The sequence below is a fragment of the Lygodium microphyllum genome, chromosome 3, assembly GCF_053477565.2.
Source record: "Lygodium microphyllum isolate KBCC chromosome 3, Lygodium_microphyllum_v1.1.10, whole genome shotgun sequence".
NCBI classification, from domain to species: domain Eukaryota; kingdom Viridiplantae; phylum Streptophyta; class Polypodiopsida; order Schizaeales; family Lygodiaceae; genus Lygodium; species Lygodium microphyllum.
In genome coordinates, this window is record NC_141137.1 from 4746402 (window position 1) to 4774233 (window position 27832).

The 27832-nt window shown below is 41.4% G+C and overlaps 1 protein-coding gene across 2 annotated transcripts in view; it reads right to left on the reverse strand.

Moving 5' to 3' along the window:
- Positions 1-1268: 1268 nt before the first annotated feature.
- LOC148038025 (Nitrilase/cyanide hydratase and apolipoprotein N-acyltransferase family protein) overlaps positions 1269-27832 on the reverse strand; it is a 61556-nt gene continuing 34992 nt past the window's right edge. The window contains exons 2-10 of one of the 2 annotated variants that reach the window (XM_087668087.1): positions 25304-25420; positions 24949-25173; positions 24748-24841; positions 10801-10875; positions 2354-2432; positions 2218-2233; positions 2030-2110; positions 1834-1916; positions 1269-1744 (exon numbers count right to left, since the gene is read on the reverse strand). In XM_087668087.1, coding sequence (XP_087524213.1) covers positions 1657-1744; positions 1834-1916; positions 2030-2110; positions 2218-2233; positions 2354-2432; positions 10801-10875; positions 24748-24841; positions 24949-25173; positions 25304-25420 — 858 coding nt within the window. In that variant the 3' untranslated portion in view covers positions 1269-1656. Of the gene's footprint in view, positions 1745-1833; positions 1917-2029; positions 2111-2217; positions 2446-10800; positions 10876-24747; positions 24842-24948; positions 25174-25303; positions 25421-27832 lie in introns of those variants that run through there. The other variant, XR_015688872.1, reaches the window with a different exon arrangement.

The following is a 27832-nucleotide window of genomic DNA, read 5'->3' on the forward strand; positions in this document are numbered from 1 at the left end:
ATGTGTGGTGCAATAGAGAAACCCCACATTCGACTTCATCAACTTAACGATGAACATGAAACCCCTTTGCATTATATTTGTAGACATCGTTCCTTCTAGTGTCTTACTACAAGGCATAATTGACTCTAAGAACACAGTTTGGAGAGTCACATTTAGTGTGTCCCCTAAAGGTGTTGTGATTAAACACATTTTAAAGTCTTACACAAAGATACGGTTTTAAAAAAGGTATTACAAGAGCTACTGCTACTAAAATCATTTAAATTGAAAAACAGATTATAAATAAACGAGAAATTAGTTTCTGATTGTCATCTGAGCAAGGAAAATATTGTCAAAAATACATTAAATGTCCTACAAAAAACCTAATTTATCGTCACTGTCACTCGGTAGTGTGCCTGTGCCGATGGGTTGGCGCACGAGAACCCGAGGGTGGTGCGTCTCTCTTAACTCGTCAGAATCACCCGTCCTAGGCCCTCGTAGCCCATCACAATCAAGGTATCCAATCCCCCTTCAAAGAGTTACAGCACGTCACTATCACAGTCCCCCTACTCACAGTCTACACAGCCGTCGCAGATTTGACGAGGACATTCTCATGAGCGGGATCTGAACGTGGTGCCTCTCACCTCTTAACGATACTCCATTCCCCTCATGAAAGTCACCTTGGTGAAAATCAACCTTTCCGATGGGGAGCATCCCATCAGAACAATGGCTAGGAGTGCCACAACTCCAAGGAAATTGGGAGGGTACGTCAAGGGTGAGAGAGGATGGCAAGGTCCAGCTGGGAGGCATAGAGGATCCTTGATGTACTAGATGACTTCCACAAAGCTTTCTTAGAATGAAGAGTGGGGCTTACACATGCATGGAGCATAAGAACAGTACCCATCCCCGTTTTGTCCCCTTTAGCCTACTTCCCCAAACTTGTTCATCTTGCTTGAAATTGTCCTGATAAGAAGGATCGTGCTGTTACTAAAACCTTCCCTTCAGATCAAATACCCCCAAGCTAGCTGCCATGCCTCTCTGTTTTGGCTCTGCGGCATGGCCGCCAACTCCATAGCAAATGGTGCCTCCTGGTGACAATTCTTTACACAACCGGTCTGAGCATGTTAGGGGATAAAAAGGAAGAAAACATATAGAAAAGAGGTACAATCACCAAAACAGATGGAACCATTATTGCTAATCTCTAGCTACTATTACCTTCGAGGCAATCACATGAACGTTTTGCCTACCTGTAAATAAAAACCAGCCAAAACCCACTTATCTGTTTGGATGGCTTCCAACACCTCAGATTCATTGGCAGTCGAAATTTCGCACAAAATATCTAAATCACAGAAGCTGATAAAAAAGATGGAACTCCTATGTGACATTCATGCATGCAGTCCGACAAATAATGCTCCAAATTGGGGCAAAATTTTCCACAAAGATGACCATGCAAAACACGGGATAAAAGAAGACTCAAGCCACAAGGGCATCTTCTATAATGCATGTTTTTTGCTTTTTGTCTGGGATGCCAGGATGACAACTGCTTTGACAATTTGATCCTGTCAAGTTGGAGTTTGTAATCCTTCTTCCCCGAAAAAGGAATTTGTCAAACTAGTGTCAATTGTGGCTGCATTCTTGATGAGAATTGGAGAATAAGCTCTGCAAGCATTTTAGAGACTGTCACTCCTTGCTTCCGGCTGCAGGTTGGCTTTTATCAACCAGGCAATAGAGGTCACCTCTTCTCTGACTCCCAAGAGGAATATTTGTCCTGGTCGTCAAAAACAATCCCACTATCAAATTATGCAATATATATCCACGTAAACTTCTGTACATGATTAATTGGGAGTTCAGACTTGCCTCCTCTTGTCAATTTCCGCGTAATCAATGTCGGCATAGATAGTTGCTTCTTCATGATCTGTTGTTGCAACTACTTCTCCAAACTACAGATTCTCGTCCCCCCAAGATAATAGATAATGATTACTCGGTCTTTGAAGCCGTTTCAACATTTGAGCTGCCCTTTCAATCATGTAACAGGGAAAAAATCAGCACTCACCGGATCAACAACTGTAGAATGACCCCACGCAACATACCCCGCACTTGAATCTCTTGCTGGTGAGCAAGTCATCACATAAACCTGTTTCCTACCAAGTGTCAGTGGACAGGATCTATGCATATGAGCTGATGAGCAAACAGAATTCATCTGCATCAATTAACCCTTCTAGTGTTGAGAACTTGGTTTACCTGGTTATCAACTGCTCTGTTGTCATTGAAAATCACCAACAGATCCAAATCATCAAAGGATGTCGGCCCACACACAAGAAAACTACAAACTGTTAATTCAACACAAACTTTCACAAAACCCCAATTCAAGTTTTACCTTGCCCTGGTTAGAAGCTCCCAGTGAAGAGGCCCAGTGGTCATATTGAAAGCTCCAGGATAACAGATCATGTGAGCACCTAGTTAGACAGTCTGATTTACGTGACTTCAGACAACAAAATGCAGCCTCGCTTTACATCATATAGTGTACATCAAGAACATAAAGCTTCACACAATTGTAATTTATCACCTATTTGAAAGCCTACTTTTGACTTTGAGTGTATGTATGGTGAATTCAGAATAGTAAGGTTCACATTATGCTTGATGATGGTTTTTACCTTTGTGACGTTGTTAAATAAGTTCATCAAAAGAGAACACCCAACCCTAGCTGGGAAATTTGAATATCAAAAAAGTACCAGCCAAAGGCTAGCTAGATTGTGATGTTATCTTAAGAAGGAAATGGTGAATTCAGAATAGTAAGGTTCACATTATGCTTGATGATGGTTTTTACCTTTGTGACGTTGTTAAATAAGTTCATCAAAAGAGAACCCCCAACCCTAGCTGGGAAATTTGAATATCAAAAAAATACCAGCCAAAGGCTAGCTAGATTATGATGTTATCTTAAGAAGGAAATGGTTCTATCTCTTGGGACGAAGAGAGACATACATGTTGGGGTTGATATTGGAATTTTTTGAACCAATGCATACCAATATTTGTCAATGCCATCAATTTATTGGAGGATGGGAGCGATCTGTACTCTAGGAACTCTAAGAGAAACAGGGTGAATCTTTTTGAAAGATGAGAGGGTAAATTTGATGGAGTGATGCAGAGGCAAGTACTACGCTTTAAGAGGGTATCAAGCTTTTTCTCACCATCCAAGTCAATCTCTGTAGCCAATCATGTTGTTAACTGGCAAACTTACCTTACCTAGATAAATGGCTGATCATACACGCAAGGGAATGTATCCATTCCTTCAGTTCATGACACCAAACATGAATGCAGTTTCTGTAAGGAAGGTCTTACCTCAATACAGACAGTATCTAATCCAGTACTAGATGCGAATGCATTGGGAAGGTCTTACTCTGCAGGGAGCAATGTCTAAACCCAATACAATTCAATATATTTTCTGAAAAATCACAGATATTTGGTCAAGATAATTCCTTCATTGCAATAACTCCTCTTGTTGAGATTTGCCGAAACACCCTAGATGTTAGGTGGCATATTTGACAGCACAGTATAAAGAACGTAGGAACCAAAGTAAAGAGATCATGGAGGAACAGAATGTGGTATACATAGAAAAGCATCTATAGCAGGGCCAATAAAAGTGACGGAGCACAAAAGATGGGACATATGTACATGACAGTCGGAGCCTAAAATGGAATACCACCCTAAACAACCAAATTATTTGGCCAAAGGGGTCCAGCAAGGCTACGTGCGTCATAGCCTGAACTTGCTGCTGCAGGTTCGAATGTACCCCTATTGGTCCTCACTTGTTTTTTCCGTTTCACTCTATGTCCTCTTTTAGGCTCCTGAAATCCAGTAACGTACAGAGCCAAAACGCTTGTGTATGTCATCATGGGATCCCCAATTGACAGAATCCTCATATGTGCATCTTCGACTTTCTAATTCTGGATGAAAGGAGCTATAGCCTGTAGAAAATAGTCGATAATCTTAGGAATGGCTTGTGTACCCTTCATGTGCTTGAACAAGATGTAGACAAAAGACATGTCAATCGATAATGTATTTGAGGTGCTTAACAACCTGCCAAAGAATCTCTATTTGTGAAATGTCTTGCTAACAGACATTTCCAATCTTTTCAATATTGCTCTATAGTCTTTTCAGCCTCATCCACAATCAAGCCAATCTCCTTAACCAATAATGTTATTGACACCTAGCACAGTTGTCTTGTAGGCACAGGTTGAGAAAAATACATCCAACATTGTCCTCTTCACATCATGTGTGACTAAACCTGTCGGACAATACATGAATCTAGTTCCTCTTAGGAAGGTTGTACCTTAATCTAAGCAGTGTCTAATTTTTATACAAAATGCAAATGCATCGTGAAAGTCCTAGTCCACATGTGGAGCAATGTCTAAAGAAAGTCACATTTAGTTTAATCCCGAATTTAAACCCACTTTGGCCCCAAACCTTTTTTTCAAGGAAGAGAAATTTCTATATTAATGAATACCTCAAAAGATGAATCTTAAGCAAAAAATACGATAAGGCCTTGTATAGGAGGACTTCAGATAGCATTCAAATGCTGAATAAAGACTAATACAAGGGCTGAGTAAAAAGCCAGTCTGCTGGCAGTCTAAAATGTTAATTGCAGACCATGTGCGCCTCGAAATGGAAGAAGGTGCTTGAATCTCAAGTCCACAAAAAGCATCTCTTGTCAAATCATATGCTCTAAGTCCCCCTGTAGTCTTTCCCATCCCCTGAATGAGTGTGAATCATGTCTATCCAAAGCTTGGAGAGTCTCTACGATGGAGACATTTTGTAAGTCTAGCATGGGGTGCACCTTGCAATCCAAATGGACCAAGTGATAACACTGCCAATCATCTCCAATATATGACTATCCCTCTGTCCAAACTTTCTATGAGAGATCAGGTACAGAAATCCTGCTCACATGCTAAACAAAGGCAAGGAAAGATAAGAATACCCTAGACATCGTCATAACCACAAGTTGCGCCTCGTTCAATGACCCACAATACCGAGAGACTATCATGGGCATTAACTATGATGTGGAAGACCAACTTGAGAGCTCTCCTCCATACCTCCTAGCCTCTATAGCCATCCCAAAGGCAATAGCTCTAGGTCTCCTTTGATTTGCCACATCTAACACTTTCTATAGAAGCTCCAACATATGTCATAACACAACAGAAAAAAAAGAATTTGTATCCTTTCTGTTACTTTGCATATTTAATTACAGACCCACGCAATGGGTTAAAGCACTCATTAGATACCTTCTCAAGACTTGTTTGATTCACTGTTGAGAAGCAGCTAGTACTAATCTCATTCTACTCATTTGAATCCTCCTCCCTACCCTAGTGGTATATCCAAAGAAGGTATGCCTCTAACAGAACTCAAAGGAATGCTCAGAAAATGGAAACAATATACCAAGTCATGAGACAGTACAGAACCAATGTGAATCACAGGCTATGAAGGCAATGGCACTGTTGAGCTAAAAATGCATTAGCTTTACTTAAGCAGCCCCAAAACTTGCTTAATTAATGAAAAAACCTAGTTTATTTAAAAGAAATGCGATCTTAGAGAGTTTCTGTGTCCCATAAGCACAAACCTACTTGGAAGGGCCCAAACTTTCTATAAATACGTATGCTACCCTCCATTCAAGAGACAATCTCGTTTTTGCAGATTTCAGGTGTTTGAACTTCCTGCCCATGCCTCGTTCGCGGAGGTCTCAACCGAAGCTGTCCATTGCTCTCTACATCTGTTGGCGCCTAATTTCCAACCCTCTTCATGCAGTTTGGAGCTGATCCCAATCATGCGACTGTTGTTCCTATGTAGACCTGTTGTTGTACAGCCTGTCACGTCATCACAGCCCTATGTTTGCTTCCTGCAGGCTGTCGCCCAGCTATCTTGCCTGTCGACTGGCGGTTTTCTCTCTCCTCCAACAATCGGCAGCTGTTCAGCCTGCATTTTTAGTCTTTCTCTCTCCTACAAGCTGTCTTGCCTACGTTTTTAGTCTCTCTCCCCTATTGCGTGCGTTTTGAGTCTTTCTCTGTCCTCACTGCCGTCTGCATCAGATCCAGCTTCTCACTGCTGCGTTTGCTGGTGTTCGACATCTGGAGACTGTCTAGCTGCAATTCAGGATCCGTTCAAAGTACGACACACTCTCCAGCTCATTACCCCTGCCCTAGTCCTTGAGATACAAGAGTTCGAGGTTCAATATTCATTCACTACATAGTGTGTTTGCTGCATAAGCATTGTATATTCAGTAGTTATATCACTTCAATTATTTTTTGTGTTCATTGTCTATAAGTTACCCTAACCCTAACTATGTTCTTTTATCAGTCTGTGCTTTGTTGTACAATTGTTATTTGTGTTTCTATATCAGAGTATTTCTTTATAGACACCGCCTCCTCTCTCCACCAAAAAGATAACAGATGAAAAATAATAACTATGGAGGAAAAGCGTCTAATATAGGTCAAAATAATACCAAAGAATATTTAAATGCTAGCCGACTGACTGAAAAATGCCAAAGCCACATTATAATTGGCCAAGTAAATGCCTAAATAATCAAGAAAATATATTGATGCCCTAGCCCACTTAATCACATGCACAGACTCAACCATAAACTAACATATCTCCTAACACTTTCTCTTAGATCAAGGGTGATCTAATACAATTCAAGATACAATGATAATGTCCCATCATAGTACATAGAACAATATCCACCAAAGTAAAACCATGGATACCCAAACAGTGGGTGCACAAGCCACCACCAAGATGCTTCAAAGAAAACTTGATGTCAATGTCGATCATACAAGCTTTTGAAAATAGAGAATAATCATAGCAACTCTCTACATCTATCAACAATGTCTTGTAGTAGCATACAAGACCATCCTTTCAAAAAAGCCTCTAAAGTTTAAACAATGTGACCATGGATTCTCCGCCTTTGACCGACCCACGAAAGTGTCCCCTCATGTGAACACTAGACTAGGAGCCAAGCCTCCTCTCTGTCGTGGACCAAGCCCATCACAAAACTAGATGTCAATCCCCACTCCAAGATTTGAACCTACCAGACTTCAGTCGATGCATTACGGACATCCCTCTCTAAAACCTATGCACTAGTATACCTATATAGATGAGGCTCATCTGCCCCACCTCACCACCCTCTCATACTCCCTCTCTAGCATTGGAGAGTCGTACGAATGATTACATCACTTGTCCTACAAAGTGGCAAAAGAAGGGGCTACCAAGCCTTTCCCTCAATTTGAAGACAAGGATCCTTCTGCACCTTGGCCTTTATCGTGGCTAGAGAATCTAAATTGGAGTCTAAGGAGGAGGATGACTCGACGAAGGAGTCCTAATCCTGCTTCTTTTTCTTCTTCTTCTACTTCTTTCCGGAAACCACTAACTCTTTATAGTCCTTCCGCAAGTATCCCTTCTTATCACAATGATAATACTGGGCCTTCAACTTCTTCTTCTTGTCATCCCTCTCTGAAGCTGCAAAAGCCTCACCAGAACCTACATAATGAGAAGAAAGTCTATTCAGCAAAGATACCTCATGTTCAAGTAGCATGGAGGACATATGGGTAAAGCTCACATGCATCAAGGATGTCTGCTCCCTCAAAGCATTGGCCACTCCATCAAACTCCGAGGGGAGCTTGTAGAGCACTCTGCCCTACAAGATATGCCTCTAAAAAGACACTCTACATGTGTTGAAGTTGGTCCTACACCTATGTAACATAGAGCAAAAATGATTGAATACTACCCTTAGGCTCAAACTTCATCTACTAGAGTTGTCCATAAATTGTCAGTGCATGCATGGTGAAAGATGCCTTATATAACATCTGCAGCTTTACCCATACTTCTAGAGACGTCCCTCAAGAGATAACCGCTGGTAAAACTTCTTTAAAAATACATCGAAGAATAGCAAAAATAAGCGCACACATCATCCATATCCCATATAAGTACAACTTCCTCATGGTTGTCCTTATCAAAATCCTCTGGAACTAGAAAAGGACATTGAGGACATAGAATAGCTCCACAAACACACATCATCCATATCCCATATAAGTACAACTTCCTCATGGTTGTCCTTATCAAAATCCTCTGGAACTAGAAAAGGACATTGAGGACATAGAATAGCTCCACAAACAATGTATCATAACCACTTCTGCACAAACTAGGCTTTCATAACAGCACTCCAAGTTAAATAGTCAAGGCCATGTAACTTATCATCAATAGAAGTGCACGGAGGAGCCATCTGGAGAGGAAAGGAAGAGAAGATAGAGGATACAAGGTATACAAAGAGAGAATACAACCAAACCAACAGAAAGACTACATAAAATAAGAGTTCACACACAATGGAAACCAAAATCTGATCAAAACAAAAGGGCTACTACTACAAGAGAGTGAAGACACAGCCAAAAAATGCTAGAAACAGCAAAAACAATCTGTAGACACAATAGCACACCCAGCAATCAAGGTTAGGAAACCAAAACGCAGGCTGATGTGAGCAATAAATGCAGCAAACTAATGATTACAAGGCAAACAGTTGGTGCACGCTGAAAACGCAGGGTCCTATAGACAAAACGCAGGCTGCACTGGACCACAAGCAGGCTGGATGCAATCAGCAACAACTCCCCTGATTAGCAAATGGAAGGGGAAGACCTGTAATCAGCAAAAAGACATCAACAGAAGCAGAAATCCTCTAGTCTGATACCATGTTAAGATTGGATGCAGCAATGGAAGCATATACATATGCTGAAATAGACTGTTGAACACAAGACAGAAGAGAAAAGAAAGAGAGAACAAAAGAACACCACAAAAGAAGAGAACTCAAATGAATGCTCATGAGATGGAATCCACATACCAAGACATGAGACAGTACAAAACCAATGTGAGTCATTGGCTGTGAAGGCACTGGCACCGCTTCTTTCTCCACCAAGAACTTGTAGATGGCAAATGAATAATAATGACTGTGGGACACTGCCTGATATAGGCCAAAATAATACCAACGAATATGGCAAGTCAGTCAACATTAAAAATGCTGACCGAGTGGCTGAAACATGCCAAAATCACATCATAAATGGCCAAATAAAATGCCTAGATAATCAAGAAAATATCCCGATGCCCTAGCCCATTGAATCACATCCACAAACTCAACCATCAACTAACATGTGTGCTAACACTCCTAGTGAGTGACTACTCTAATCCTTTCACTGTAGTAGCCTATATACTTTGTATCACCAAATCCTCTCTCCCCAATTTGTCATCCTTTGTGACTAAAGAGAAGATACACTTTATGCTAGTCCCAATCATGGCAATGAGGATGTCTTCTCAAGTGAATAAGTGAATCCAATTCTGAGAAGTTTTTGTTCCCCCCTCCACTGCTATCTTCATCGTAGGTATTAACCCCCCTAAGGCCCTACCCTAAGGCCCTAAAATCTCAAGCTCTGAAGATCCTTTGATTACTCCCAAAAAAAGACCACACTCCCACTATGGATGCAACTTGAGTTAGAAAATCCCCCCAAAATGTGTGTCCGGACTTTGATCCCAAAATGATGTTGAAGCCAAGGGGTCGTCTCATCTTCTCTTCTATAGTGATTGAAGCTATTTGATGAAGTTGAATAGAAACAAATTCCTAGGCTTGGATAATGGCAGCTGCAAATCTCACATCCAAGTTCCTCCCAAGATTTATAGCCTTAATTTGCTGAAAATCCAATGAATATTGAACTACCAAGGTACCCCCGAGTGCACTCATGATGTGTCTCATCCCTAGAGCAAAAGCTCCTTCCAAGGCTTCTCGTATGTGGAAGGTCCCTAACAATAAGCTGGAGTAAGAGATCTCTTCTCTAGCTATATAGATCAATGATCCCAATGCCACATTTGGATTTGGGCTGAATGATGAATTCAAAGCATCCTTTGCCCTGGTTGAGCTTCCATAAAGCCACTTTACCTCAGCAATGCATGACCTCAAGAAGTCCCAACAAGAAGTGATGTAACACATGGTTGCAAGAAGAACTTGATTAGCCACTACTCTCCCTGCTAAAAGGAGTCTCATTGTACTCCAATAAAGGAGCTTCTATCTAATTCTCAATAGTGATGCCGACTGCTACTATGGAGGAATGTCAATACCCACATGGCATCTAACATATTTCAATGTGGTTCCATGAGAACCGAAGTGAATCCCTCATGAGGTCTCCAATCCGATCTCTTAAGCGTTGCATGCACAAAAACTGCCAACTGATGAAGCTGATGTCCTACAAAAGATCTCAATTTTTGTCTGAAAGGGCCTTAAATTACTCTCATCCCCCTCTAAGTATACAGTTGTGCCATCAGCAAACTCCACAACTAAGAGCTTCTCGAAACCCCATATGGGTAGTCTAATCCCCCCAAAGCCTGTGGATCTGTCTCTTAGAAAAGAACTCATTCCTCAGAAAGCAACTACCAAGTCAAGTGCAAAAAGTAGGACGAAAGACCTAGAGACCTCAGTCACAGAAGTAACCAACCACTGAAACTTAGTGACCACAAGATGATTTACAGCCTATTCTTGAAGTCATATGAACAGAGATACATCAATGTGCTAACATCTCAATATGATTAGACTGCCCCATCCTACACATGACCAGTATGGGAAAAATAGGTCCATCCAGAATCCAGATCTATAAATAAATGCATACCATATTACAAGTGGGCAAGAGGTAGCTGTGTGCACAAGTTAATGCTTCTATCTACAAGCATCCCTGAAAACATTTGACACTAAATAAGATCCTGGTATGATGATTTTGACCAATTTTCTTTAAAGATGAAGGAGTGTACCCTTTGCAGCATAAAGCATGGAAAGTTCTTGAAAGCGGATGTCATAACAAATGCCCACACCAATTCTGCCAACCTCTGCAGTAACTATGTTAGATTCAGAGCAAGTAAAGATTTTAAAAGAATGGAAATGTTTTTATACCTTGCACACACACCTCTCTCTAACAAAATAAAAACACCAAGAGCATAAACAGAATCCACCCCCACAAAAACCCAAAGGGACAAAAAACAATCTGAATGGAAGTTGATCTTTTTGTTTTCTTGACTAACTGAATTAATAATTGTTAGATGATTCGAACATGTTGCAATTTCTAAATCTCATCTGGGCTTGTTAGGTGTGAATGAAAGTGAGGCGGACAATCTATAGATACAAAGAAAACCACCCATTGACTCACCTTCCTTGAAGGCAAAGCATTGAAATTGTTTCAAACCTCACTACTAGCCACCAATACTTCAATATACCATTCAATCCTTTTACATAGCTATCCAAAAAAGAGTGCCAATTTCAGTTCAGATCTTTCAACTAAAAGGTCGCTATGGCTAGAGGCTAGGAATTGAGCTCGGCCATTTAGGTCCCATTTTCTCAATAGGACCCTTAGCTCTTAAGTTCCAAGATTTTATGCAAGCCTAGGAAAAGGCACAAACACGTATTAAAGATTACTAATCAAGCATTCTTTAGCATTCCCATTTGAGTTTTGAGTGACTTCTTTTCTGTATAAGTGAGGGGTTTTCACATCCACCTATGGCACATAATTGTCATCCCTCTTGAGTCTTCATACACTGCTCGTCATTATGGACATGTTATGATACTTGCCTTCAGAAGTACTTTATGATTGGTGCCTTTTGGGTGTACCTTTTTTTTCATTTCCTTGCAGAAATATAATATTTAGTGTTTAGATGATAATCAAGTCAAGTCCTTGTCATATTTGATGGCTTGGGACCCAATCCTACTTCTTCGACATTTTGTTGCCTCTTGGACACTACATATGGTTGAAGGCTGGTGGATGGTCTTCTTGGAGCGTTAACACTTCTTGCTTGGACAATGCTGGACATTGGTGAGCTAAATGATTGTCCAAAGTTGTTTCTTCCTACCATGTTGTTAAGCTTTTTAAAAAACTACTAGTTAAAAATGGTTAATTACCCCTTGGACCTTTATTGGATCTTATAAAACAGCCCCAAAACTCAAAATTACCAAAGTTTTTGTGTCCCATAAGCAAACACCCAAACTTTTGGGAGGATCCACATTTATAACTAGGAGGCTGCCCAACCACTTGCTCCATCCTTGTCTAGCAAATCCATCATCAGCCGGTGCCTTGTTCCACTACTGTCCACACCCCTCCAGCGGACATCTCAATTCATGTGCAGTCCATCACCAAGGTGCCCTATTCAGCCATCTTCCACAGCTGCATTTGCTGCACACAACCAAGTTTCCAAACTTCTCGAAGCTGTCTGTAGCTAGCTGTAAAGAAATGCTCTAAACACAAAAAACACAAAATCAATCATAGACAATGGATTGATAAACACAAAACATAGTTAGGGTTAGGGTAACTCAAAGACTGTAGTGACCAGGAGGCACGAAGATCGAGACAGTCAGTGTTCGTTAGCAGCAACAAGACAAAGAGTGAGAGAGAGCAGAGTAGAGAGTGTGCATGATTTTTGGGTACAATGACAAGTGTACCACTTTAGGTTATTAGATAGATATATGTGTGTAAGTACAAGTGCTAAGGGTGTGTTCACACCCAAGCACATTAAAAGGCACGAGGGCCTTTATTCCCAACAACCTCCCACCTAAAGGCAATGTGCCTTAAGAGGAGAAAAGAATCAAGTCTAGGTATGTACAAAGCTGAAATACATATATCTATCCAACTCCCATCATCTGTCGGCAATGAGCAAACCGCTCTGCTGGAAGACCCTTTGTGAGAAGGTCTGTAGAATTATCATCTGTATGCACTTTGACAAGCTCAATGCTCTTGCTGTCAAGGACATCTCTAATGAAGTGGTACTTCACGTATGTGCTTCGCCTTCGCATGAAAGACAAGATTCCGTGCTAGCATGATAGCACTCTAACTGTCACAATGGAGAACATGTAGCTCTACAATGCCAAGCTCTCCCACCAGACATGAAAGCCATAAAGCCTCCTTGCATGCCTCAGTGGCAGCCACATACTCTGCCTCTGTAGTAGACAATGCAACACACTTTTGCAGCCTGGAGATCCAAGAGACTGCTACTCCTGTGAAAGTTATGCTTTCCAAAGCAGATGCGCAACTCCTTTGTGCCTTTGAGGTATCTCATAATACCTTTCACTGCTTTCCAATGCTTTTTGCCAGGGTTTGCCATGTATCTGCTAACCACTCCTATTGCAAAGGCAATGTTAGGACGTGTAGCAACCATAGCATACATCAAACTGCCAACAACTGAAGCATATGGTATCTTGGCCATTTGAGCCTTCTCATCATCAGATGTAGGGCTGTCCTGTGCACTGAGTTTCACATATGGAGGCAATGGAATCCCAATCGTTTTCCCCCCCTCCATATTGAAACACTCCAAAACCTTGGAGATATACTCCTGCTGAGATACATAGAGTAATCCTTTCGATCTACCTCTAAGTATTCCCATGCCAAGAATGTGATTTGCATCACCAAGATCCTTCATGTCAAAGCTGCCATAAAGACTTTGCTTCAATGAGTCCAAGGCATGAGTATTCCTGCCAGCAATCAGTATGTCATCAACATACAGAACCAAGATAATCAATCTGTCATCTGCTGCCTTCTTGGTGTATAAGCAGCGATCCACTTGACTATTATGGAAACCTTGAGACCGCATGAATGTATCAAACTTATGATACTATTCTCTTGGTGCTTGTTTCAGCCCATATAAACCCCTTTTGAGTTTACATACCATCTTTTCTTTCCCTTTTTCAACAAACCCTTCAGGTTGCTGCATATAAATGTCTTCATGCAGATCACCATGTAAGAATACAATCTTTACATCCATCTATATGAGCTCCATATCTTCAGCTGCAACCAAGCCCAAAATGGTTCTCAATGTAGTCATTTTGACTACATGAGAGAAGATCTCATCAAAGTCAATTCCATGTTCCTGCTTGTACCCCTTCGCAACCAATCTTGCAGAAGTGACCTTCATCTTGTAAACCCATTTGCATGGAAGTGTTTTTTGCCCTTTAGGCAACTGCACCAAGTCCCAAGTGCCATTTTTCTCAAGAGATTCCATTTCTGACAACATGGCTTTATACCATTTCTTGATGTCCTGTCTGTCCATTGTTTCCTTAAAGCAAGACGGTTCACCACAGTCTGTCAACATGACATAATTGCCCACATTGTTTGCACCAGGAATGAATCTGTTAGGCTGTCTAGTAGCCCTAGACGATCTCCTAACCCAATGATCATTGTTTGCTGGCTGTTGAGCATTTTCAACTTGTTGTCCTAGCATTTAACCTCCAATTCAGCATTAACAGCTTGCTGTCCTGGCAATTTGCACATGTAGTGGCTCATTATCATGGGCAATAGCTGGCTGATCATTTCCAGTATTATTTTTTGCATTTACACATTCATTTACAGCAGGTATTCGCTACTATACAACAGGCACATTTTGCTGTCCAAGAGGTATTTCTTCTCGGAATACAACCCTACGGACCTCCTCAGTCTTTTTGGGATGTTTATACATGCGATCTTCCCAAAAGATAACATCATTTCTGCATATTACTTTCCTTTTCTCGGAATCCCACAATCTATATCCCATTTCACCCTCGTCACCATATCCTGTGAAAATGCATTTACAGGACTTTGACTCAAGTTTGCTGCGTTTTTCTTTACGAATGTGCACAAAAGCCTTGCAGCCAAACACTTTCAAGTGAGCATATGAAAGTGGCTTGCCCGACCACGCTTCTAAGGGAACTCCCCCCTTCCCCAAGTCCTGTTTGATGACTGATTAATTAAGTGTACGGTTGTCATAACAGCCTCTGCCCAAAAACCATGGGGTAATGTAGCATGAGACAGCATCGTATGGACCTTATCCTATATGGTCCGATTCATATGCTCTGCAACTCCATTTTGGGGTGAATTATGAGGGGCAATGAGCTCCCTCTTGATCCCTTTGCTGTCACAAAATGCCTGAAAGGCCTTGGACACATATTCCCCACCGTTGTCAGAGCGAAGACACTTAGGTGTCTTATCTGTCTGATTTTCAACCAATGCCAAGAATTTTTTAAACTTGTCAAGCACTTCATCCTTGCTACGACTAGGATAAAACCATATCTTCCGTGTAGCATCATCGACAAAGGTGAGAAAATATTTCTTTCCGCCTGAAGATAATCCTGGCATCTAACATACATCTGAACGTACTAACTTTAGAGGAGAAGATTTCAACGAAAGAGACTTTTTATGAGACGTACGTGCATGTTTACCGTAAACACAATGATCACAATACTCAAAATCAGCATAACAAAGACAAGGCAAGTAACCCAAACGAGAAAGTACTTTCATTCTAGTTTGACTCATGTGTGCCAACTGGCCATGCCACAAAGAAACACTTGGCTGCTCAGCCACGGCAACAACATGATCACTCACACTAGATACATGGAGAGGATACAATGTATCACTTTTACAACCTCTAGCAATCACTCTAGATGCCTTACAGATCTTCCATTTCCCATCACCAAAGGTGGTATGAAATCCATCATCATCTAGGTGCCCTGTGCTAATCAAGCTCTTCTTGAGCTGAGGTACATGCCATACATGTTGAAGTGTGAAGACAGAACCATACTGAAATTGCAATTGCATACTGCCAATACCTGCAATGTCACATGCATAGTTGTCCCCAAGATGGACAACACCATGTCAACTCCCTGTATAGACAGAGAACCACTCACGATGAGGGGTGACATGAAAGAAAGCACTTGAATCGAGAATCCAGGTATGCATGTCATCATCTGTATCTGCAAGTAAAGCATGTGTACCAAAGTGTAAAGAGACCAAGAGTACGTCATTCCCACTGTCACTGTCATGAGTGACTACATTCATCTCTTCAATTTTGACACTCCTCTTCTTAGGTTGACTCTCTTTCTTCTCTTCCTTGCTATTATCTGTCTTCTTGCCCTTTTCTTTCTCTTTCTTCCATTTGTAGCAGTCACATTTAAAGTGACCCTTCTTGCCACAATGATGGCATTCAACATCCTTACAACGCGATTTATTGCATCCCTTGCTATCAAATTTACCTTTCTACTGTTATCTGCCCCTAGTATGCAAAGCACTAGAAGACTTACTAGATGCATTGTTCTGCCGATTCATTTCTTCCATGAGTAGAGCACTCTCTACATCAGCATACAAGAGAATCGCATTAGAATTACTCATAGCAGCCTTGAATGTATCCCAACTCTCTGGAAGAGTGCAAAGCAAGAACGTAGGCTTAAATTCTTTATCAATCAAGAACTTCAAGGCAACTAACTAGCTGAAAATGGAGTTAAACTCACTCAAGTGAGTAGACATTGATGTACCCTCTTTCATACGCAAATCCATAAGTTTTTTCAGCCCGTACACTTTGCTTGCAGCACTCTTTCTGTGCATACACTTCTTCCAGTCGAGTCCATATAGCATATGCATAATCCAAACCTTCAATATTAAACAGCAAGGCATCAGAAATCAAGAGCTCAATGGTAGAGCGTGCAAGCTCATTTAACTCATCCCAATCGTACTGTTCCATATCTGCAGATTTTTCCCCTTTCATCTTATTGGGCTTTGCCTCCTTCTTTTGCAACAGGATATTGTAGCATTGTTTTTGCCAAACTGCAAAGTTATGTGCTCCTTCGAGCTTCTTTATATGCATGAGATTACTGCTGCCACTACTGCCAGCCATGATTTTCATCCCAAATGTGACCAAAAAATTCAGCAAATGCAGGCCCAAACTGTCACACAAGTGACCAAGGTACAAACAAGTACCAACCAGCAATAAATGACCACATAGAAGCAGAGATTTCAGATCTGTAATTAAATTTTCAAAAGCCCCAAACCATGTGCTACAACATTCCACAACTGATTACAGCTATTCCAAGAGCAAAAGGATCACATTACACGAGAAATCCCAAATTTTAGCTGCAATTTTTGTTGTATATGTACCCACGGGCATAAAATTTGACACGCGTGGTCAAAAGCCCTAAAATTTTTGTGCTCAAAGCATCAACTACACATCTGCATTGTCTCTGGCATGCATAGAACAAGCCAATTTTGCCAAAATAGAGCAATTTCAGTAAAAATCCCCAAATTTTCCAAGTACTAGATGTCCAAATTGCATGGAATTAAGCCTGCATGTACATAAAATGACCAAATAACGCACAAATTTTGCCCAAACAGCAAAAGCCCCAAATTGTGCGGGGTCCAATGTGCATCATTGTCGAGAAATTGGGTAAATTTCAGCCCAATTTTGCATGTACATGAAAAGGCCCAAATTTCGGAGACTAAATGTCACAAACTCCTGCAATTTTTGAGACAAATTGTCTTGTCCTGCATCACAATCCCCAAATCCAAGAAAAGCCCCAAATTTTCGGGCCAAGATTGCACAAATTTCAGTGAATTTGACTCGTCCAAGCAAAAAATTTCACTTGCATTTGAGAATCCCCAAAAAATTCCCGAGGCTTGTGCATTCAATGTCTGCAATTTTTGGTCCAGAGATCACTACAATGTGTGTCAAGCACCAAATTTGGGAAAACCCCCAAATTTCAAGACATAGATTTGCACTCTGTGCTTGTAGGTGTGAACACCTGGTAAAGGGGAAAATAGGATAAAGTAAATTAAAGGGAAAAATGCAGCGTTGATCTTCTGCCCCGTTCGTGTGATGGGATGACATATCGCCCATCACGTATAGGTCGTCGTGCAGCCCCGTCGCATTCAATTCGCCCCGTCACCTGTCACGGAGACCGTTTGACGTCACGTTCAAGTCGCCTCGTCACCTGTCACACAGTGCGACCTCGTCACCTGTCACGCAGCCCATTTGATGTGTCGTCAGTCTGCCATCGACTGCACCCGACCAACAGTCGCCTGTTCGTCAATCGTTCTTCGCTTATCTATTCGTCTACTCACCACATGTTGCCTGCTCCTCAACAATCCACAAGACTGTTACACCTATCGGTCTACCCCTCAATAGCTTGGGTGAGCCATTGGCTCTGATACCACTTTGTAGTGACCGGGAGGCACGAAGATTGAGACAGTCAGTGTTCGTTAGCAGTAGTGAGACAGAGAGTAAGAGAGAGTAAAGTAAAGAGTATGCACGATTTTTGGGTACAATGACGAGTGTACCACTTTAGGTTTTTAGCTAGATATATATGTGTAAGTACAAGTACTAAGGGTGTGTTCACACCTGAGCACATTAAAAGGCACAAGGGCCTTTATTCCCAACAGAGACAGTGAAACAATGAATAATGAAGTGAATGATACTAAAAATACAATGCTCATGCAACAAACACACTATAAAGTGAATATTGAACCTCGAACTCTCATATATCTGGGATCAATGCAGAGGTTATGGAAAGTGTGTCGTACCCGAACAAGTCCCAAAACGCAACAAGGTAGCCTTCGTATATCGAACAACAACAAATGCAACTGGGAAGGTCGGATCTAATGCAGACAAGCAATGAGGAGAAAAAAAAAACTAAAAACGCAAGTATCTAAGGAGAGAGAAATATGGGCGACATCTATAGGATGCAAGCATTGAAGAGAGAGAAGAGAGAAAGCCAGGGTGGCAGCCACATAGTAAACACAACTTAGGAAGGAGAGAGAATGTCACGGCAACAGCTCCAAACTGTAAACACAGCCTCCAGAAGGGTGTGTGCAGCTGGGCGACAAGTGAAAACAATAGAACGTCAATGTAGAACAATTGCCAACAATAGAAGAAGAGCCTCTAGATGCAATCGCCAGCAATGGATGAAGGAGATGGAGGCTGAAATCAAGCACCAGGTGGTAGCAAATGACTATGGGAGGCTTTGACTACGATGTTCTCCACGAACAGGGTGTGGGCAGCAAAGATACGGCTCCTAAAACCTGCAAAAACGAGATTGAGAGAGAGTGTTGGGCTGTACACCTATTTATAGGAAGTTTGGGACACCCAAATTAGGGTTTTGCATGTGGAACACAATAACTCTCAAGGATCACGTTTCTTTTTAAAATAAGAAGGTTTCTTCATTAATTAGGTGTGTTTTGGGGCTATTTAAGTCAAGCTAATGCAATTTTAGCTCAACACCAGCAACATCAACAGCTGTGTTTTCTACACAGCCTGTCCATACAGCAAGTGACATCATCACTTATCTATCAGCTGCACATCTACTGCCTGCAATTGCTGTTTACACCTGCTGCCCAACATCTTCACATCATCTAAGAGCTATCGCCTGCCTGGTAACAACTGCATACTTCATCACATCAGTCTACATCAGGTTCAGTCCTGCATTTTTGAGATAAAGCAAACTGCATGAATGTTTTCTGCCATTTATAGCAGCTGGTCACTTGGCCAAAGGCTGCCTGCTCCAATTTGAGGTCCATTCAAAGGATGACACTCTCTCCAATTCATCTCTCCCTTGGTCCACTATGAGACACAAAGGTTTGAGGTTTGGTTTTGTATTCGCTTTGCATAGTGTGATTTCAACATTCATCTTCATTCAATCTGAGTTACTCTTCACCTTTGAGTTCTGCTATTCTATCATCGTGTTCTTCTATACTCCAGTATTTCTTTACACATGCTTCGTACTTGAGGAGCCTTCTTTGTGCTATCTCTAAGGCACATGTGGTTTACACATAGGACTAGGGTATACATGAATCTAGCACTTTGTTCACTTCTTTCTATCATTCTATTCTTTTGGTACTCGGCCTTTATTGAGTATAGAGAGAGGATCTTAGAAATATGTATGACCCTCTACGAAGTGCTATTGGGATTCCTCTCGTGAGGCGCTCATTGTGAATCCTCCTAACTCTTATCCATATGACACTCAAGTCTTGTCCCAATTATAGCATATGTAAAGGTAACCCTATTTGGCACACTTGCTGTTCGCTCCCTCTTTGTGGTGCTTCACTCTTAGGTCCAACTTGTTGTGACTGTTCTTGGTGGCTCGCTTTGGGTAACTCTTGTGTGATCTTCATCAATATTGAGTTGATTTCCATTTTCCCTCATTGCTCTTATCTATGATTTGTCTTGTTACCAACTAAGTGTATGATCTTGTCATGTTGTAAACTCTCTCTCACCTTTGATATGGTGCCAAGGGACACATTATTACAGTGCCTCTTGACCTTAGGAGTGCCATCAAATACGATATGGGGCACATACACACTATATGAGTGAGTAGTGGGACAAGTCAGACGGCATGGAGGATTGTCTACAGAGAGATTGCTAGCACTATTGATGTTAAGCAGGGCTGTCCACTATCATGTACACTATTTGCAAGAGATCGTCTTTCACTATGGCTGGGTAGCTAGTGGAGGTGCTAAGCTCATATGTTTACTTGGGAGCCACTTTTACTACCACGTTAGGTCACTTTTCCATAGCACAAGCAGTAGGGGACACAGTCACCAAATGATCCGCATCATTAGTGCCTTTGGAGAGAGAATGTCAACGGACATACCTACAAGAGCCATATACCAGGTAGTGGCTATTCGATTCCTTGATCACTCTAGCTCTTATGTACTATGAGTAGTGGTCTAGGCCCCAGGCCTAGCCACATCAATCTAGACACAGATAGAGAGTCCCCACATTATTTGGTTGTCATGGATGATACATAGCAACCCCTCACTGCCACATGAGATTCTTAGACCAGAGTTTCCTATGCTACCCATGGACATAGAGGCTCTCTTTCTTATCATCACTTTTAAACAGAGAGTGCAAAGCATGACACCTAACATGTTACCATGGAGAGCACTACCAGCTTCCAACAAACGGCCCGCGAGGGGTGTGAGAACTCATGGTACTTCCAAGTGGAGCAGCTACTTGTCAAATACGGTACTGACATGGATTTTTACATGCCATAGGCCAGTTCAAAGTTTCATCACACCAGTTGGAGATAGAGACAAGTAGAGCCTCAAGAGTCCCCAAGGAGAAGAGGATATGCACATAGCGCCATGAGGAGGTAGGGACACAGGAGCATTTCTTGGAATCGTTTAGTCGTAAGGTCAAGAACCAATTCAGATTTGAGTGGAACATAACAAGCAATATCCTCAAGCCGCAAGACTTCCTCAATCGGAACAATCAATTCACCTTATCCAAATCGTTCTTTCAAATGACTCATGTGGAACACAATGTGAACTCGTATTTTTGAAGGTAAATCCAACTCATAGGGTACGTTACTTATCTTCTTGGTAATCTAGAAAGGACCACAATACATTACACCTCTAAGACATTATAGAATTTTCCGGTATTCATTGAATCAGAGTCCTTTGGGACTTTATAAGGTAAATCCACATGCCTTCCTAGAACTCTCTAGGAGTACAATCTTGGTTAGCATAAAAACATGAAACAATCCTAGGCTGTTTTAATGCTCTCCCTAGAGATCATCAACATCTCCTACATATCGTACAGAAAGTCGACTACGAATTGCATTTTCACCACCCCCCCCCCCCCGAGCTCTATGGCAATCGATGGTTTTGGCTCATAACCGTACATAAGCATACATGGGCTACAACCAATAGCCAAATACTTGGTACTATTATAAGCAAACGCAGTCTGAGGAAAGTGACACTCCCAATTAGATTGCCTATGAGAGACATATAAATGAAGTCTATACTCCATGGTTTGCTTCATCTATTAGATCTATCCATCAATTTCAAAATGTTTTGAGGACGACATGGGCAACTAAGTTTCCAATTTTTGAAAACCCATTTGCTAAAAATGGCAAATGGCCACTAAACTTAGGATCCCGGTCACTAACTATTTCATTGGGCAAACCATAAAGTCTATAAAGATGTTCGACAAAGAGACCAACCAACTCATGGATTTTCACGGTTGTCTTCGTCGGAATGAGTTGAGCCATTTTCATCAATTGGCCAACCACAACCTAGATTGTTTCATGACCTTGGTTCATACACGGCAATCCCACTACAAAATCCATGGAAATGCTACTTCATTTCTTATTCAAAATTTGTAAAGGATGCAACATTCCTGCCTGTCGATACCATTCAACTTTATTAAGCTGACACTGCTAGCACTCACATACATAAGGCTCAACGATAGTCTTAATATGCCGTTAATAAGAATCAAAGTCCAATATATGCCAAGGAGTCTAGCATCAACATATTGTGACTCGTATAAAATTTTCTTGCAAATATCATGATCATTGGGCACACACACTTTGACTTCTTTAAAAAGTAGTCCATTACGAATGGAATATGTTTGCACCATCTTTCTCTCAATAGCCAACTTTCGAGCGTCCGGACCGCCAAAGCTTCCTAGGCTACTAGGCCCTCATTGAATTAGTTGTCAAATTTTACCAAAGTGAAGATTGTTTTGGCAACGCCCTTTGAGAGAAAGATAGAAATTAGTCAAAATTTTGAAGATAAGACACTGACTTTAGCAATTCCACTAAGAGCATCAGCAATCATATTAGTTCTACCCTTCCTATAGCAAATTTCAAGTCAAACTCTTACATAAGCTCCACCCATCTCACCTTGCGGCCACAAAGATTGGATTGATCATATAGGTATTTTAGTGAATGGTGGTTCGTCCAAATAATAAACCAGGCATCGTACTGATGTGTGTGTTGGTCTATCTGAGAAAAAGCAACTCGTGAGCAGGGCTGAATCTATCGCATTGTTCTGCAAACCTACTATCTCCAAATCACATAGGGCTAATCATGGCACTTCAAAAGGCAACAATCAGAGCTCCACAAATGTACCTACCTACCCCTCTCTCTCTCTCTCTCTCTCTCTCTCTCTCTCTCTCTCTCTCTCTCTCTCTCGTTGAGGAGATCAAAACAACACACTGACTGTAGATACATAGGTACCACACACAAATGCTACATCAAAGAGAAACAAGGGAGATCCACTAACGATAGGAGCAACACCTAACAGAGCTAAGGGACCAGTCATGAGGCTACCCCTGTACTATTTCATCAGGAGTGTATGACATACTCTACCCACTAATCTTGACTAGGTGGAACTAGATATCTGTGTATTTTTCAACCACACAACTAGACATGCATTACTTCATCCTCTTGTTGTATTTCTACATGGAAATTATTTTGTCTTGTACATCACCTTAGCTTATTTTCACAATATCTCACTGATCATCCTTCAGCATTGTACATGGTTTTGTCTCATAGGCTGATTTCGGCCTCAAAAGAAGGCATTAATCTCTCTCTCTCTCTCTCTCTCTCTCTCTCTCTCTCTCTCTCTCTCTCTCTCCACATGAGATTGTACCATCTGGATCTCATTGTTACTAGATAGAGCTCTATGTTTTACACATAGCCATAGTTAGTTTCCTTTCTTATTTTGCTTTGTGCTACATAATTTGCCCAGACAGTTGTACTATCATACACATGATTGTAACTCACGGTCTCATTCGTCATTTTGGCCTTTTGTATACGTTAATATATCATTTCATTTCATTTCTCTCTCTCCTTGTATATTTCCAAACACTTCGATTATGTTACAAATAGTTGTAACTTATGGTCTCATAGGTCATTTTGGCCTCTTGCGACATTAATAAATCCTCTCTCTCTCTCTCTCTCTCTCTCTCTCTCTCTCTCTCTCTCAACAAAACCCTCTGTTGAGCCCACCACACTTGCAGCACCTTCCATTTCTCAAATGGCCATTCGATTTACATGCCAAGTGGACCTTATCACACCCAACCTATAATTTCAGGTAGTCGTCCTATCTCTCAAACTGCCATGCAAGGTTTTCCAACGCATAGTGGATACTTCGGGACCACTCCCCAAGTGTAAACCACCACACCTTCATCTTATCCTACACCCAACACTCAGACTCAATGTCACAACAGCTAAGAATGTATTTGTGACAAGACTCACTTCAATAGAGTCAATGATCTCCTCGTGTCATAAACATACTCTTCTCTTTCTCTCCCAACCTGTCTTGCACCCACCATACTTCCAACAGCACCTTCCATATTATATCTGGCCATTCAGTTAGCATATCTGCAAATGTCAAGTAGACCTTATCACCACCAAGCTACAACTTCTCTTACTCATCCTATCTCTCAATCTACACCCGGAAGCCACCATGCAAGGTTTTCCTATGCATGGTGAGCACTTTGAGGCCACCTCCAAAGTGTAATCCACACCTTCAACTTATCCTACACCCAACACTCACGCTCCTCTTGCCACAGCCAAAAATGCCTTTGTGACAAGACCCACTTCAACGAGTCAAATTTCATGACAGTCTAATTTAATGCAACAAGTGCTCGAGTCTCAAGGTCTCTAGGAACTTGTCCTAGAGTGAGAGCCTATGCATGATCCTAGTCATACCCACCCTCGTTATGTTTGCCATCAAAGGAGAGCTCACAATGCCAAGGGCAGTATCAAGCTGAAGCAAGGGCTTTCACCTGAATTGCATTCACAATTACAACAGTTTTCCTTTGTATCTGATTGTTGCAGGTGATCACTTTACCTCATTTTGTGTGTGAGTTTTTCAAGTGTTATGTAGACAGAACAGACCTTCACCTGTAACTTCTTCATTTGACCATTACTAAATACAAAGCTCAACCTTTCTTACAACAGCAACTTTGTGCAAGGCGTGTGTTTTGCATTCAGCAGTGATGCTTCTGCTGCAGCACACACCGCAGACAAGTTGTATGTGACTGTAGCTATTATAAAGCTCTGTGAGTGCAAAAAGAAAAAACTACCTTAGGGGATAAAACTGTTCCACACTTCCATGAATCAGTCCCCCCACCCAAACAATACAGCACCCTGGAGGTTAATAAGTCACTGCAAAGCTAGATGATGAAAAGCACCTGTATCAACAATGGTAATATTCTCTCCAGCAGTTAAAGTGTCAGACTCCTTAAACGTCATTTTTCCAGGAATGTCAATGTCAAACAGGTGCACCTATCCCAGGCAAAGCAGAAAACCATTTATCAATTGAGACATTGATTATTTCGTCTCCAAATTTATACACACCAAACCTTCCAAATATTGTAATAGTGTGTCCAAACCTTTCTGTGCTTGGCTTTCATGTTTCCATCAGTATCAAATACGCAACATGTGTTGTACAGCTGATTAGAACAGCGTTCAGGTATGGATCCACCAATAATAGTGACTCTTTTCCTCTTGGCAACTTCAGAGAGCATCACTGTTGATGGAGAGGCTTCACCACCAACACTTATTTCTTCTGCATAGACTGGAAAACTAGCATTTGAATAGGGACAATTCCACATCTCCTGCATAATGGCATTACAATCTGTGATGTGTCACATTCTAAATGCTACATAACGAGAGGCATTAACCAATACTTTTATAGTTAGCTGTAATTTGGGGGAAAAAGGGAGAAATTTCAATAATGGAACGTACAGGAAGGACAATCAACTTGGCACCACTATCTGCTGCAGATTCAATTTTCTCAAGGGCATGAGCAATATTTTGGCCCTTGTCTGGAGTCACAGCCAGCTGGCATAAGGCCACCTTGAACTTCATAATACATATCAACATCATGAGAGGTTAAGGATTGCAAAAGGATCCAGATAAATTCAAACTTAAATGAAAACTTACAAATGTGGGTACATGAGTATGACAATTGGATACATACATTCTTTACAAGGCTCAACAAACCATGCAATCAATAATCTTATGCCATACAAAAAATAAAGTGAAGTCTTGAGTTTTCTAATATCGATGACAGTGATTTTGTCTGACTAAAACCGCACATTCTCCAGCACTGCTGTAGAACCCCTTGTATTTGTGTAATATAGTAAGCAACTATCAAAAACAAAGATGCAATTGCATCTATAATGAGCAATCGTCAAACATATGAACACAATGGCCTCTACCAATATATACCTGTCTGTTTGTCCCAGATTCATCGTAGATTATATACTTGTGTATACAAAGAAGTGACGCATAGAGTTTTTTGGGTGTCCTAGGATAGTGGCAGTCATTCTAGATTCACTTGTCACAAGGAATGCAGTCATTTTAAGGACCTTCTGCGGGAGTGTCCTGATTTTTTAGGAAATGTATTAAGTCCTAATCTTTTATAGCTTCACCATGTCCAATTGCTAATGTCAACACATAACTCACCCTAATTAGGCTGATTAAGCGCGATGTATAGCTTGGCATGGGTTGTATGACTGATATTCTGTACTTTCGGTCACACTGAATCAATTACAAATAGAGTTGAGAGGGAAAACCAAGTCCTGTGATGCCTCAGTTAATCAGCTATGAACCTTGGAAAAAAGTTGTTGCCAAGAATCTTCTCAAAATAGCTAGGAAATGTTCACTTGGCTTCAAGTCATTCACCACCCTTGCCAAAAACAAAGGCTGGTTTCAAAAAACATCCATAGCAAGGTGTGTCAATCTCCAAGAGGGCTTATTATCAATGCCTCAATTTGCTTGAAAGGACTTAGCATCTGGGTGGGCATTTTATAACCCTAAGCAAAGAAGAAGTGGGAGAAGAAACATTCATAGCAATTTGTGTTTCTCGCCATGAGGGCTTATTGTCAATGCCTCAATGTACTTGAAAGGACTTAGTGCATGTTGTAGGCATCTCATTGCCCTAACCATGGCCAATGTGCTTGAAAGGACTTAGTGCACATTGTAGGCGTCTCGTTGTCCTAAGCATGGTACTCCAATAGCCGAGTCGCCCAAAACAATGCATTGACACAAGGGGTGTTGAGCAACCAAAACCACAGAATGCATTAACATTAAGTTGCAGTGCATTAATGCCTGATTTTGCTCCTTAATAACAGCCCCAGAAAGGCTTTATTTGTAATAATCAGCTTGTAATTTTCATAGTTGAACAAATGCCCAAAAATCCCCTTCATAAGGACATGTGGTGGGCATACTATCTTCTCTACTCATTCTTTCACTCATCATACTTTCCTCACACTGCTGCCCATCAGTCCACAACCTGTCCTAGCTGCACTTGGAGCCTGCCTCTCTACCACAAGCTCATCCACAGGCTGCCCAGCCTTCTGACATGATTGCTGTCCCTAGGTGACCTGCTAACAACAACATTTCGAGACACTGTAACCAGTTTTCTGCCATCCAACATCTGCATTTTGCAGGGCAGGTGGTCTACAGCTACTAACATCATCATCACCCTTTTCCAGCCTGTGTTTTCTTCTCTAGATCGTCTGACCAGAAGTTACCTGATTGCTGCCACCCTTTGGAAGAGATTCCACCATCAAAATTCCTTGCATCTGGATTGCCTATCACCAAGCATCATCATCTGCATCAATCGCATGCATACAGGAGGTCTTCATCATCTGCATTTCATCAACATCCTTGGAGTCAGCATTCTTCATCTATATCTGTTTCCATCATTAAACTGCAGTTGGCTTCATCAGGAGCAGTCTAATCTTTGGAATAGACACTCCTCTATTTGAAGGACTGCATTTCACTCCCTTGATAGTGCAAATCTCTCCCCAGGTGCTGCTGCTTGGTCAGTTAGGAAAACACAGTCATCTCCAAGCTTTGACTAGCATCATCAACCTGTCTCAGCTCACCTCAATACTAATCTATGAGACACGGATCAACATTACATTTGTTCTCTGAGTTTCTGAGCTCATTCACTATCTCTCTGTTTTTGACTTACACACTCTTATGTTTCCTCAGTAACCCTACCATTTCTTCACAAAGGGTGCCTTCTAGAAGGCTCATATCCTCCAACGATGTATGGTAGGAATGGTCGACATTTCATGGGTTTTATTGGTTGTATTTGGGCACTTGGATAGGCACCTGAGTGGGCCTTTTGAGCCATTTTTATGTCCAGCCCAATTGCCTTGGACCTCTCCCTGTGGCCTATTTATAGACACCTCCTCTCCTCTCCTCATTCATGGCACATCCGCATCCATTGGAGACAAGGAGAAGAGAGGCACTTTGGTA